The following is a 15497-nucleotide window of genomic DNA, read 5'->3' on the forward strand; positions in this document are numbered from 1 at the left end:
TTGCTGCATTGCAAAACTGCTATGGATATTGATTCCAGGATGCCTCACTGGAAGGACACTTATAAATTCAGGATGTCACTAGGCAGAGAAAGACTTCTGTTTCTTTTTAGGAACTTCTCTGATTGATCTCTCTAGGTTCCCAAAAATAAGTGAGCAAAACCAGGCCTTTCTTATCTGATGTCTTAACCAGTTAATTTTTGTTTTAGATTACACGGGTCTGAACTACTGATACGAAGATTTTTTTTAAAAAATTACTTACATATTTATATAGAAAGAATGCTTTACTGGAGATTCAAACAATATAAAGAGTGAATCAAATAGTCATATACATTTGTTTTTTAAATAGAGAAAATATAAATTCAAATGCTCAATTCATTGAAATTATTCACTAAAAACTTTCAATTTCAGCCCACTAATAATAATGAAAGTAAATCAATACAGTCTTACTGATGCATAGCTACAGCTCCCAAACAGTAAATTACTGGGGACAAAATCTACTTTCACAGTGTAAAGAAATAATAATTCCATGCTGAATGACAATTCCATAACCCCAGTGACACTCTTAGATATCAAATGTGATTTTAAGTTCACTCTGGAACACTTGCATGCTTAATTTGCCATTTTATCAGGACTTGTATGTACATGACTTTTACTAATGACCTCCATGCATGCAGCTCTATCTTCAGAAGTAGCATTCAAATTCACAATAATATAACACACCTATATAGCAAAACCATATAGCATTTTGCTATTTGTTATAGCAAACTCCCCACTATCCATAAAGGTTATTATCAAGCAACTCTTGCTCATTCAAGATGCTTTCAAAATGCACAAATAACTTTCTAGGCCCCAGCTGTGCTCAGAGGCTGTCCTCATGAGCATTTCCCCCTCTTCTACACAGGCCTTGTCTTTGCTGGAGTAAGTGCAATTCTTTTGATCAGGTTTTCTAACATGATGTAATTCAGTGTCAAGGTAAGGCAAGCTGTAAGGTGACTTTTACTTGAGTTAGTAGGTCCACAGTACAACCATGCTCCGGAGTCTTATAGTGACCATGTCATAATCATAGAAAAACTACAGTACACTTCTGTGATGGCATAAAGAATGTGCACTCTATTAGTTACTCCACACTAGGAAAAGAGTTAAAAAACAAACTGTAGCCATAGTGAATACCCATCTGACTTATCTCCTTGTACTTCTTGAACCCAGCCAAACAGCAGGAAATAAGCAAGTTGAGATGTGGAATGGAAAAGATCTTTTGCTTAGTACTGAAAAAAGTTACATTGACTTAGATCTTTAACTTCGGCTGTTACTCATTTTAGAAAAGAAAAAAGTCAGAAAAACAAATACAGCAATGAAAAAGATCTTCAAAGTTTTAATAGTATACCTGAGCTAGTTCATTCTTTGAAGAAACAACCTAGGGTACAAACCAGAGCTTATGTGTACGTTTGTGACATACTCCACCCTTCAGAAAAAAGCTGCAACAATGCCACACAGCTGCAGAAACAACTCCATTGCTCCTATGATCTTTTGGCTTTACAAGCAAATCCACTCAGCTCATCCCAAAATATATTTAAAAGCAACATCCCAAAATAACTTCCAATCTTTCTTCTCAGTTTAATGGTTTTCACAATGGTCTGTAAGCACTAAACTGCTGCTGCAGCAAGTTCCTTCCCTTCAAATTGAATGAAATATGTAGGAATTGTTAGGTGCATATTACCTTAATCAAGTTCTAATTCACTAGCTAACTACTCAGTTAGGTATGTTCATGGATGCTGAAGTTTGCAATGCAAAGCTATATATGCACAGGATGTACTATTTCAACTATCCTATCATCATGGCATAAGAACGAATTGTAGAGTAAATGACTGTGCTACACATTGCATAAAATGTACACATTTGATACAGACTTCAAATTTACTTCAATTAAGTGATTTTCACGTGGCATATGACAAACACGAGCTCCTGCTAGGTTCACATAATACTAGAAAGATAGTACACACGCGTATGTGGAGTTAAGCCCATCTGGGAATATGTAAGAATTCCACAGAACTTAACTAAGCATTTCAGCCCACTACAACTTTTCCTTGATGAATTTCCAATACAAATGTGGAGTTCTGATGCTCTGTTTTTCCCAAACGATTTGGAATAAAATAACAAATTAGTCATTATAATTAAACTCAGCAAAATTCTTTGGTAGGATAATGAAATCCAGATATTAGTTAAGACACATGGAAAACTAAACAAAAAACCCCAAACTGAAAACTACAAAAGCTTTTTATTCCATCTAATAAGTTCTGTGATCTACCAGCCTAAACAATCAGCGGTCTGTGAAGACCATGCATTTCAGCCATGCAGCCATGCAGCATGCAACAAAGCGGCACGTAACACAATGCAAAAATGGCAAAGAAAACCAAGTGATGGCCATGCTAGTATTTGTCAAGGGTCTCCTTACCAAACAGTGAAATCCTATGCCTGACAAGAACTCCAAGTTTGCAGAACAGGCTGAAGACAAAAGAAAAATAAAAGAGAAGAGAAGGGAAAAGGAAAAAAATAAGGGGGGGGGGGGGGGGGGGAGGAAGAAGAAAGAAAAAATAACAGCTGATATATGAGCAGGAAAAGCAACATGATGTCACGCAGAAAGAATCAATTATCTGAGCAGAATGTGGGACAGAGTACTAAAGAAAGAGTTTTTAAGTGCATATCCTTAACAAACATGGTTAAATAAGCACATATTATAATTAAAGAAACAAAAAAAAAAAATTAAAAGCAAAGCTAATTAATATAAAAGCGTCCTATATGATAACCCACAAGGGAATAACCATCAAAGCTTTAAGAAGTAAAATGTGGTCAGTGTGCTATTCAGGATACCACTGACAATTCGAAAACAAAAGGTAAGGAAATCAGATTAATTGAAGTGTTTGATGGCAAATGTTTAACTAGTCCAATTTGGATCTTGTAATCTTGAACACAGTGAGAATTTCTTTTCAAATACATTGCCTTAAAATGAGAAATAGCCGCTTACGTGGTTAAAAACCAACAAAAATGGATACAATCAATGATTTAATTTCACATTTGAATTACTTCCTGTGCTGATGAGCAGTGCCCTGTTCAGAACAATGAAGAGCGAAGTTGTGTGTTAATTCATGGAAGCAGGAGCACACTGCCCTACACAAATTGTCCTGGCCTCCAGATTTAGGAGGGGTTGGCTCAATCTTCATGATTGAGTTGAAAATTTTCTCCAAGAGCAACATCAATTTTGGTGTGATGTTTTATGCTGCAAAACCCCTCATCTGCTGTAAATGACATGACCAATACCACGTCATTATATTAAGCTATTTAACTCTTAGGCACACAGGCCAGTTATCAACCTCTGATTTAAAAGCAAAAGACACCATGAGCATGTCTGCACAGTTTATGGATGAGATCTGAACATCTTGTTCCATTGACAAACAAGAGCATGGTGCCAAATGGAAACATTTATGTCCAGAATCAGAACAGCCAGGTTGATGTGGTGCTGAATCCAGCTAATTAGCCAGTGCACAGTGATCCACTACAGCAACAGCAACTGCTATGTTTTAGAAATGAGTCTGGTTGGCGCATGTTCAGGGATCTCTGTTCACTTTTTATTCCATCAGGCAGACACATACTATATATTCTTTTATGAGGATCCTGGTTCACCCAGTCCAGCAGGGAAAAGCTGTACAGAAGCATGTTAGCATCATATAAATCTTGTGTCCATTCTAACAAAGACATTAAATAGCTCACACTCTATCTTATATTTCTAACATACAAATGTTACTCAACTGACTGGAGCATTCAGGAGATGCTATGTTTTCACAAAATCAGACTGAACCTATTATCTCCAGTGTAATTAGTTTAGGATAAATAAATAAATAAATTAAAATGTCCAAATGGCCAATATTTAGATTGATGTCCAGAACTAATTTTATACAATTGCAGTAGTACAAGGACTTGTAAAATGGTCTAATGGATGAGAAATGCAAAAAGACCGATCCTGAAGAAGCTGGTTACAAATAAGATGGAATATAATGCCACCATATTTCAGGAAGAGGTCTGACCCGTATTTGCCTGCAAAACATATCTGGATTTAGTGTATTTGCTAAACACAGAATGGTTATTGCACTTGTTAACACTGTCACTGCATTATCAATACCCAAAAATATATTCTTCCATAGCTTAATGAATGCAAGCTTATCTTCATTGGAAAAGGAAAGCAGTCAGGAACTGCCCTTAGCTTGAAGAAAATCCTATTTATGAGTTGCACTCAAACAAATCTAAAGGGAAAACTCAACAGAAAATCCAAAATTTAGCTTTGGCAAACTCCCTACAATACGGGGGCAGGGGGAAGAGACACAAAAATGTGTTGGGAATCTAATTATTAAAATGGCCAAAAAAACCCCTTCAGGAAATGATGGACCATATAATGTAGTTTCTATAATTTTAACATCTCAGTCAATTAAGAAATAAACTGCTCAATAGCAATGGTTATAGCTATCATTCATCCAAGTTTTCCTTGCATGTGTTTTCTTCTCTTTGGCTGACACTTCTGGATGGCAGGTAGCTCAGTTAAGTATGGCAGCAGCTCTGATCCTTTTTCTGGGCTGCATGTTCAGGAATCTCACACAGCTAGCCAACATATGTGCAGAATTCCTGAATCTATGCAGCACATATGCCAATATATCCATGTTTGACATATTCCAGAAGTATGGGGTTTATTGGCATGACTTAACAACTGTGAAAATATTATTATCCAGGACATAACAGATGGAAAAACAGCAGCTCAGAGAGTGGAGAAGTATCTAGATGCATGCATTTTGTTATAGAGTTTTTTAATTCTTTGAAGAATGCCGTTCAGCCAAGCTGCCAGATCAAATTAGTCCATGAGATGACACAGGGTCCAGACAACCATTACTTACTTATGCTTAGTATTGTTGCTAGAAATTTCACTCAGTATTCACAAAATCTTGCAAACTCTGCATGTCTCTATGACCATCAGTTGGCTGTCAGCCTCAAAGAACAACAATTCAGTTTTTCATGGTTCAGTACCCAGTAACGGCCAAGAAGGCAACCATGATACCTGTACGTTACAGGTATGCACAGTAGGTCCTGTGTGAAGCTTGTAGTCCACCTTACTGAATGGGAAATACGGGTTTCAATTCAATCAGAAGTGAAATTAAGTGAAAATGTATCTTTGAGAGATGGTCTAATAATGGACAACTTCAGGGAAAGGATCAAGTGGGTATTTCTGTCATATTACTACTGTCATTACTATTTAGAAAACCAAAGAGCAGAAAGAATGCAACTCTCTTGTTTTTAATTTTTATGGTGGACAGTAATAATGATACTTAATGAAACACAGTTATAACTAAGTTTGGCTTTTAAAGCTATCACAAAATTTTTCAGGAACAATGATTTCAGTATATACCTATTTCCAACAGTGAAAATGGGTACACAATCATATAGCCTGTGCCACAGACTGTGCAACTGGTGTACTGTTGCACATAATTCTAAATTTAAGTTCCCTGCATGCTAAAATCATCACCGCTACCTTTAAAACAGCATATAATCATAACTCTCTACTCCTCTCCATTTATTACAATGAATTTTCCTAAGAGGAAAAGAAAGTGAAAAAAGTTTATTTTGTATGTTCATAAAAATATTCCTCTGCCTCCCACTTCTCACTTTCCACAATCAACTGCTGCTGTTTAAAGACAAACACACAGATGCATACACACTAATATTATTTTAAGTTTTACCTTGTCACCATTTCTTTTTCTTTATTAGAGGCATGACCTCCACTGCTGAGAGGCCTACTTGCTGCAGATAAGAAATACAGGCGATGATTTTTAAAATACTGATCAATCAAAGGGAGCACAACCTGAAATTACATCAGAAAGAAGTGGTTATCTGAGGGCTTTTTTATTATGTTCTGTATTACTCTTTGTAAGTCACAGCTAAAGACAGGAGATTTCAAATGTGTTTTCTGTTTTAAAATCTCTAGGTATTTTTTATTTAATGTCTATTCATTCCTCTTTGAATTTACTTCGTGTTCAAGGCATTTAAAATGTCATCATGAAAGACAGCAGAAAAATTTTTACGTTATCTCTGGGACTTGATCTGTGTGGCTTTTAGGAAGAGTACAAAGCAGAAAGTATAATTTCATTTTTTCTCACAATTTTAAGATTTTTCTAGTACCACGTACACAGACACAACTGTTGCTGTTCATGCCTTTTAATGTAGATTTAAGAAAAATTCATCTACACCTGTCAGTGCACTAACAGCACTTAATTCTAGATGCTATCAAATAAAACTCCCAAAATATCCTCACTCATGTCCACTGAAGTTTTCTTATTTACTTCATGTGGTGATTGTTACTCAGTGCCCACTGCACGTGTCAGCCAGGGGGAGAGCCAAAATAAGCAGCCAATAAGAAAACCTGAAATTGCTTCCTTTTCAGAGCATGGTTCTGAAGAAAGTGGAATTCTAGCTTCTCAGTCAATTAACTTGGCAAATAGCACTTCATGGAAGAACTTTAAGGTATCAGGATTACAATTTACTGCAAGGATATCTGGTTAGAAAATGCTACAGACAGCTGCCTTTGCGTATTCGCTAATGAGTTCAAAAAGCACTTTGAATATGCAAACACCATACAAACTTCTATGTGCAAAACGAATAAGCAGAATTTCTTAATTTATAATGTGTAAAACCTTCTTGACATAAAAAGGAGAATTGGGCTGACAGGAACCTCATGCCTCTCAGCAAGGGGAAGTGCAAAGTCCCTTTGCAAGTACACCTGGGGTGGAATAACCCCAGGTACCAGCACACACTGAGGCTGACCAGCTGGAGAGCAGCTTTGCAGAGAAGGACCAGGGGGGTCTCAGTGGACAAGCAAACTGACCATGACCCAACAATGCACCTTCACTGCAAACGTGGCCAACAGCATCCTGGGTTGCAATTCTTCCTCTCTGCTCAGCACTGGTGAGGCCACCTTAACTGCTGTGTCTGGTTCTGGGCTCCCCAGTACAAGAGAAACATGGACATACAGGAGAGAGAGTCTAGTGAGGGACCACAAAGATGATGAAGGAACTAGAAGATCTTTCAAATGAGGAGAGATTGAGGGAGCTGGGTCTCTTTAGACTGGAGAAGAGAAGGCTCATCAACGAGTATAGATATCTGAAGGGAGGGTGTAAAAAAGGTGGAGCCAGGCTCTTTTCAGTTTTGCCCCATGACAGGATCATAGGCAATGGGCACAAACTGAAACACAGGAGGTTCCCTCCAACCACCGGGAAACACTTTTTCACTGTGAGGATGACCAAGCACTGGCACAGGTTGCCCAGAGAGATTGCTGAGTCTCCACCCTGGGAGATATTCAAAAGCCATCTGGACATAGTCCTGGGCAACCTGCTCTAGGTGATGCTGCTTGAGGAGTGAAATTCAACTAGATGACCTCCAAAGGGCTCTTCCAACCTCAGCCTTTCTGTAGGTCCGTGATGGAGACATCAGCATGGTCTTAAAACAAGGAGCGAAATAAGGAAGGTGACACTGACAGATACAGAGCTGTCTTAATTCCAATAACTATTGCTCACATTTATCTGCCTGAAGACTGTAAAAGAGAAAAATCTTCAGAATTGGACTAAGTCAGTAAACAGAAAATGTAGGGAGATTATGAATAACATCATATGAGTAGCTGCATATCATGGATCAAGAAAATAATGAGAATAAGAATATAGTTCTGTAATTTTTTCACATCTATACTCCACCCTACAGTATTTTCAAGCTATTTTTATTACTACTGTTTTAAATTAATAAAATAATGAATTTAACACAGAAAAGTGCAACTATAACAACAATAATCATGTTCATTAACAAATAGTTTCTCACTTCAACTACTTACTATGTTGGCAAAGAATAATCAAAGATATACTGTACTTTGGCAAAAAACTTGATTTCTTGTTCATATGGGAAGTGCTCTCCTTTGCCTCTGCTGCCACCATCTGCAGAGAGAAGAAAATTAAGCTCCCTATTATATATCCTAATATATGGACTACTCTGCATTTTTCTTAGAAATTGTACACTATAAACAAATAAAACTCGTTGTCTTTAGAGGTAGATTTAAGACACCACAAACAGTATACACACTAGTTAAAAGTGGCACTTTATGACTACTTCATGAGAAGAAAAGTTACACTACATAAAATGTGTAAAGAATAATTGTCCAAATCTTCATAGAAGTGTAGACATCTCATAGTCCAAAGAGATACAGATATTTTTGTGAGATGAAATTTAGTCCTATATTTGTATTTTTCTACTTATTGGTGACAATTTGGAAGCCTGAACTCAGATTCTAATGGAACACCTTTCTACAGTTGTTCCCAGAAGAACCAGAATTACCAAATTTTTACTACTTATTTGTGGACTTTGTCTAAAGAACAAAATTAATGGCTCGAACTACCCAACTGAAATTCAAATTGCTTCACTTCCCCCATTACTATAAAAATTAAATAGTCTTTACAGACATAAACTGGTAGAGCTCCCAGATGATTTATCCTTTGTTTATTATCTTCTTTTCACTAATCCAGTGAGGGACAAGAATGGTATTTGTTCCACCATTGTTTCAGTATTTATTCATTATCATTCTTACCGTTATGCCAAATCTATATAATTAAGTAGAATGAAGCCTTGATAATCAGGCATTAGCAGCAGAAGTAACCTGATGAATTATCAAGGCCAGACTTCTGCTACTGTAAGTAACCATGGCATATAATAATTCACATTTTTTATAATTTCCACTTTAAAACTAGATAGGCTTATGGATGAGTGTTGATTCCTTCAATCCCCCTGCTGTCCTGCCATTAATGCTGTCAATTACAACACCTATGCAGAGACATGAGGCACAGCTCATGTTACATGGCATTGCCACTCCCATGGTCACACAGAAGCTGCATCTGGCCAGGTTTTCTGGCTTTTACTGCCCATGTAAGAAGCTAACTTTAGTCATTAAACTTCTTTTTTATCTTTAAGAAAAGCAGATCAAGTTAAATCTTTTCCTTCGTAACGCTGTTGTTGAAACATATGCTGGGTGTTTGTGAAAGAACATTCCCATTGTGGGAGTTTATTAAAGGTTTCTCTATGCAACTTCCTCCTCCTGAGAAAATTTCAGAATGATACAAATTACTGGTTTAATTTGCTCTGTGAAAAAGGGATTCTATGTGCATAGTAAACATTAATGTTCACATGTGAGAGATGATCAATTTGTGCATAAATACAAGGGAGCAGTTAGTTTTTCAAAGAATGAAAGTCATCATAAATTTTGGCTGAACACTTTTGATCTGATAAACGAATATGGGAAACTGGAATGAACATGGGAACTACATAACTTTCCAAAATTCATCATCTTCATCAACTATAGGAAAGTAGAGGAAAAACTCCTAGTCCAAGAATGTGGTTTTTTTTTTAAAAAAAAAATCTTTTTTTTTAATAATATCAAACATCTTAGTTAATAATTCTGAAGAAAAATGGATAAGGAGTACAATACCAAACTCCAGAATGTACTGATGGGCTTCATCCACATATCTTATAAGTTGCTGAAGGAAGCTGTAGGCAAAGCGTTTCTCAATGGAAGGTGTATCTAATTCCAGGTCCTTAAGTCCTCTGTAAAAAGAAGTCATTTTTCACACATGCAGAAGGACTCAAAGCAATCTTACCTCTCCATGTAGTCTGACGCCTTTTTCTCTAGTAATGATTAACTGCTTATTAACATAAGAATTCTTTGGTGTTTGAAGTAAACAGTACTCTTACACTTAATTAGGTTTGGAGCAATTTGTTGAGATAGAACACAGATTTCCCCAGTAGAAGGTTACAGAAAAATGTGACTAGTCAACCAGATTAATCCAATATCACTTTAATTTCTTACCCTTACCTTGTAAGGCACTACTGTCTTATTTTTCCCTCCAGGGATTGATTCTTGGGTAAGAGGGTTTTGAAACTGCCAAAATACTTTGACTTGAACAATCAAACCAGAAGTAAGTCTAGTCTCCCTCATCATGACTTTCCCCCAAAGGTCTGTGTGCAATGGAAAAACTTCGAATAGCTATGTAGCATTTGTGATAAATCAGTGGAAAACAAAAACAAAAAAAAAAGGAATTGCAGTTTACCATTTCCAGTATGTTCCATCATAGTTACTAGTCTGATATGAAAAGTGTATCTTCTTTCAACGAATATAAATCTGCAGAGTGGTTCCATGGTGCAGACTGATATCTGCTAGCAACAAGTTGGCAATGACATAAGCCTTGATTCTGCAGGATGAGGACTTTAATGATAGCACATGAAGAAGCTATGCTTAACCAGCAAGGGAGTCAGTCACCCCACTGTCAGAGGCACCAAGTACATTAGTACTGTTATTTTGCAAGTTTAAAAAATATACCTACTGAATATAACTGCCTGTGTAGTGCAGTTTTCTGCACCCCTGGTCTCCGATGTCTGCAGCTGGAGCCAGTGGGAGTCCCAGTTGCCAGCCACTGGGGGGCAATGCTGGGAGTTCCAAAAAACAGCGAACATAGGGGAGCAGTGTCAGTAAGGTGAGCAAGGGGCTCAGTGCCAGCAGCTGGAACAGGACCATGGGTCACAGGCCATGTGCCTGAGTGCCATGGGCTTGGCAGGGGGCAAGTGTTTGTATCTTCCCTAAACCTGGTCTGCATTAGGGTGCACTAGACTAGAAAAGTCACTGTCAAAGAAAAGACTGGAAAGAAATGTGTGCAAGGCATATGTGGCAGAAAGTCAAGTGTTAAGCAGACCAAAGAAAAACATGAATCAGATGCTTGTTTGTTTTGACAGTGCAGTGGTCACAGGAGCAGCAGGTACGTTGACTTTAACTTGATAGGAAGACCTGCATCTGACTAGCACAGGAGGATATAGATGCGGCAGGAACTATTTACTAGATGATGGGTGTGCCCAAGTTATCGATTATCTTACCATCCTTCTTAGCCTTCCACTCCTCAAAAAACCAAAAGCCACTTTCACTTTAAGCTTAAGTTAGACAGAAATAAAAAGGATTAGTCAAAAAGGAACGTGTAACTTTGAATACCATTGAGGAACCTTTTGTCATTTTGTCAGGGGATGAGAAAAGAAACCTTTGCTGACTGACATCCTTGTTTGTACATCCTACTCCACTGAAGGGAAGTAAATTGAATTATTCCAGCTACCCTGAAAGATTTTACCTAGAATTATTAGATTAGTTGTGGGACTCTATAAATGGCTGAATTTCATATGTGATAAAAATGAAAGGAAGTAGGCAGATTTTAAGTAGGTGTGCTAGGCTAATTAATTCACAATGATTACTTAAATCCATCTCTGTGACTGTTTCTTTCACTTACCAATGTTCAAGTCATACAAATCTCAGATATGCTTTCAGCCTTTCTAGGGACTCACATTTCCTAAGCCATGCTGACGAGGCAGACAAGCCTCCAATTGAATTAAAATTTTATTCACATTGCATTTAGTAGGTCAATATGTCATATGAAAACCAAAAGGAATGACATGTGTTATTCTGGAGAGAATAACATGTATACATACTGAATTATGAATGTTCTATTGATTACTGCACTTATTCACTATTAGTACATTTACACTGTGGATTGATTAAAAAAAACTCTTTAAAAACATCATTTTTCACTTTTAAAATATCTTAATAACACTACAAATTAACTCAGTTGAAAAAAATGAGTAGTAGATTTTAGAAATAAAACTCTTATCAAAGCAATTGCCTAGAAATTCCTACAGGGACATGTGTGTGCCTGTGCCCGACCTTGGCAGTGATCGGTTAGCGGCTGGACTCGAATGATCTTAAGGGTCTTTTCCAACCTTAACGATTCTATGATTCTATGACCTGTAACGAAGACTTCATAATTCTATCATCTGTAGAAAATTAACAAGTTACTAACAGTTGGATGTATGGAGACAAACCAGAAAGAAAAAGCATGCTGCTGTGTTGATAGGAGTGGCAGAAGACATGCAGACATTCTGGAGAACTCTGCTTGTGACTTCCAAAAACCCCGCTAACAAGTCGGTAATCCATTTCTTCCTTACAATGCTCTACATAAAGGACCTCATCCTTACCTCCAGGTACTGAAACTTAAAAATGACCATAGATTTTTATTTTATTTAAAAAAAAAAAAAAAAGCTACTGAGGAGTATTAGAAACCTTCTGTGACACTAATACTGAACAGAGAATTCACCTGGAGACAGCATATCCATTAATCTGTAGAAATTTCAGAATATCCTGTGCTTTTTCTCTGTCCTTGGCTTTTTCTTTGGCTGTGAGTGTATCGTAAGGAACAAGAAGAGGATGATTGCCTCCTCCTACTATGGAAAGTCAAGAGAATTAAAAAGCAGTTAGAGAGTTATCTGTTGACACGGTAAGTCCCAGTATGTAAAAGAACTATCATAATAATACATAGCATGTTACAGTAAAATCTAGTCTGAAATAACAACTATGTGATTTTGGTTTTTTTACACAAACCTAAAAAATCTGCAGATAGAAACTTTAGACGTGGCTGCAAATGTAGTTCTAAAATTATCAATTGCAGCAAGTACACAGTAAATATGCTAAACCTACTGCAAAATCTCTTAAGAAAAAAGTGCTTAACTGTTACAAACGTGTATTAAAATTACAACTTCATTTCATGAAACTGAAAATATTTCAATAACACATCACTTAATAAGAAAACCGAGACACAAGCAAATATATAAACATATACAAACAGAGTCCTGCTGTTAAACATTCTGATGACAGCAAAAAGGCTTCATGGAGTTTAGCAAGATATATCCATATATAGAAATATATGAAAGTGATACAGTTCTACTTTATAGTAAGAAATTAAAGATAGAAATTAAAGTACATTATTCAAATGTGGTTCCAATCTGTCCAATCTGACCAAAAGAATGCCACCAAAACAGTGAGGTAAAGAATATAAACTGCATTTGTGTTGCTTACAAACAGCTGATGTATCGATACCTCTCTGAATGTAGATAGTTAATTTGGCAGGAAAATAAAGTTGTCATTATTAATATAAATATCTGCACAAAAAACAACATTCTTAGGATTTCACCTTCTAAAATCACCATCATATAGCAGAACACAATAAATTCCTATGATAATTGCTACGAAACCCCAGGAAATTTTAAGGGTAATGAGCAGACTTATCTCAGGAAAAATACTCCAGCAAGTCTCTAGTAATAATATTTTTAAAAAGGAACAAATTCCCTCTAGAAAATATTGGAGACATATCCTTAGGTGATTTTGTAATTTTCCGTTAGTCCTGCCGGTATCCATTTAAGTACACGCAAAATGGTAACCTAGTGGGCAAGTCTGAAGGGATCCTTTGTTTGTTTTGTTTGGGTTTTTTTTGAGGAAGTACAGCCTTTAACGTTGGGATCATGGGATTTTATTTTATTATCACAAATGTGATCTAATTCCACCTTATTAAAACTGAAGACAGGCATGTAAAAATACGTACAAGCATAGTAAGTGTATATGCCCTACCTAGAGAAGTTAAGACTATAATTGCTCATTCAATTACAATTAACACATGCAAAGTGTCCAACGAAGGGGAATGACACTTGCAGTTTTCAGTGGCTAACATACTTGCGTATGTGAAAAGCCTTAAATGAAAAACAGGAGTAATCTGTATCTGAAGTCCACATTACTGTTCTGTTCTTTACACATGTATAAAAAAATAAATTTCATGACTAGCATATGCATATATTGGAAGAAAAAACACACACTCCTGAGGTCCAGGTTCTTCTCAGCTGACAAATACGTCTACTTCTCACACACAAAAAAATTCTCCATCAGAAGCCTTTCCTGCACTCACTATAGCTGCTTCTAGCCTTCTCAGTACTGTGCTCCTTTGCACAACACTACAAATGCTATACAGTGTTCTCACTGGAATGCTGCTCAGAGGCAAAAATCCGCTTTCAAAGCTGCCAACTACAGTAGATTCATTTAAATGTCTAGTCTTCCTGTAGTTTACAATTTTCCAGACTTAGCCATCCTGTGGCTACTTATCCTGAAGAAAGTTTTTTTTTAAAAAAAGGCTATAATAATTAAAATAAAAGCTTTATTAAGTGGAAATATAACTAAAGGCATGGAAATTCATAGCGAATGCTTATCAAAGCCACTTCCAGGTGGAACTTCACTTTTTCATAAAACCTTAACTACCGTACCTTTGCTGGAAGCTTACAACTAATAAAAAAAGCAAGCATAAAATTTGGAAAAAAAAAAAAAGGCTAAGGAAAAAGAGTAAGTTACACAATACATGACAAAACTTGTTTAGGTAAGCAGAAATCATGGCACACATGCAACTTTTGTGGAGAATCAAGAATCTGCTCTAGGTTTGTCCACTTGTCAATTCAATACATGATATGTACAGTTCTTAGTAAACACCCTTTTAGATCTAACTGCAATAAAAGAAGTCATTCAAATGAAATTACAGCCCACTGGGCAATGGTCTGAAGGATTTATGCCAAAAGGAAAATGTATTAATGTAGCTTAAATGTATTTACAAACTTTAACTTCTCTTCCTTTGATATATTTGAATTGGTAAACTACTTTAACAGGAACTGTTACACTTAGTACTATAAAAACTTTCAGGCACTAAAAATGACAAATAGTTCATTAGGAATAGATACTTTACTGTTTTATCTTTGCCAATTTACATTTTCCATTCCTTTTTTTTTTTTAAATGTTTTCTCAAATACATGACCTAAGCTAATCAAACTTAAAATACTTGAAATACCTATAGTTAATATTACCTTTTGCTTCAAGCTCCATTTTCTTTTTCTTTGCCCATATGTTATGGTAGTTTTCAGCCATCATCTCAGCCATAGCCTTAGGAAAATGGAGAGCTTAGTGATATGCACTGCAATGGTTAACCCCCAAGGAGGACAATTTTCTGGTTGACATTAAATAACAAGTTTCGCTCTCTGGGAGGTTCAATACACTTACACTGTAATGGTTCACAGAAAACCAAGGGTTCACTGAAGAGCGTTTTTACTGAAAAATTACCACATACAATTTGGGTAGGATGGGTATATGTATAGGAGTTAGCAACCTGGTCCTGAAAACCTGAAAGAAAACTATTAATATGAAACAGGAGGAACCACAAAGAGGAGCACAGTCTGGAAAGAGTACTGGGCTGTCAGAGAGGGACTTGATTCTCAAAACAGTGCCAGCAAGAATTTTCTGTAGATTTCACTTTTCACTTCTTTCATGCATCCAGAAACATTCTTCTCATCTTCAATAAGGGTTTTGAGTAACGAGTATTTCTGAATACCAACTTCTTTATTTGGGAGAATACTCATGAATTCAGATAACAACTTGAAACTTTTTACCCATATCTTGTTTCTCTATAGGACAATTTGTTTCCTAAAAGTTTCTCCAGTGGATACATTATTACACAGATCTCTCTCCTGTATGG

General features: G+C 36.5%; 1 protein-coding gene across 1 annotated transcript in view; it reads right to left on the minus strand.

Annotated features, from left to right (window-relative positions):
* Window positions 1–15497, minus strand: part of RYR2 (ryanodine receptor 2) — a 434064-nt gene that overhangs the window by 102909 nt on the left and 315658 nt on the right. The window contains exons 58-63 of the mRNA XM_075089806.1: window positions 14833–14908; window positions 12255–12381; window positions 9557–9672; window positions 7951–8015; window positions 5778–5899; window positions 2453–2502 (exon numbers count right to left, since the gene is read on the minus strand). Of these exons, the coding sequence (XP_074945907.1) occupies window positions 2453–2502; window positions 5778–5899; window positions 7951–8015; window positions 9557–9672; window positions 12255–12381; window positions 14833–14908 (556 nt within the window). The remainder of the gene's footprint in view (window positions 1–2452; window positions 2503–5777; window positions 5900–7950; window positions 8016–9556; window positions 9673–12254; window positions 12382–14832; window positions 14909–15497) is intronic.

Source organism: Phalacrocorax aristotelis, chromosome 3 (assembly GCF_949628215.1).
Source record: "Phalacrocorax aristotelis chromosome 3, bGulAri2.1, whole genome shotgun sequence".
In the NCBI taxonomy this organism is placed as follows: Eukaryota; Metazoa; Chordata; class Aves; order Suliformes; family Phalacrocoracidae; genus Phalacrocorax; species Phalacrocorax aristotelis.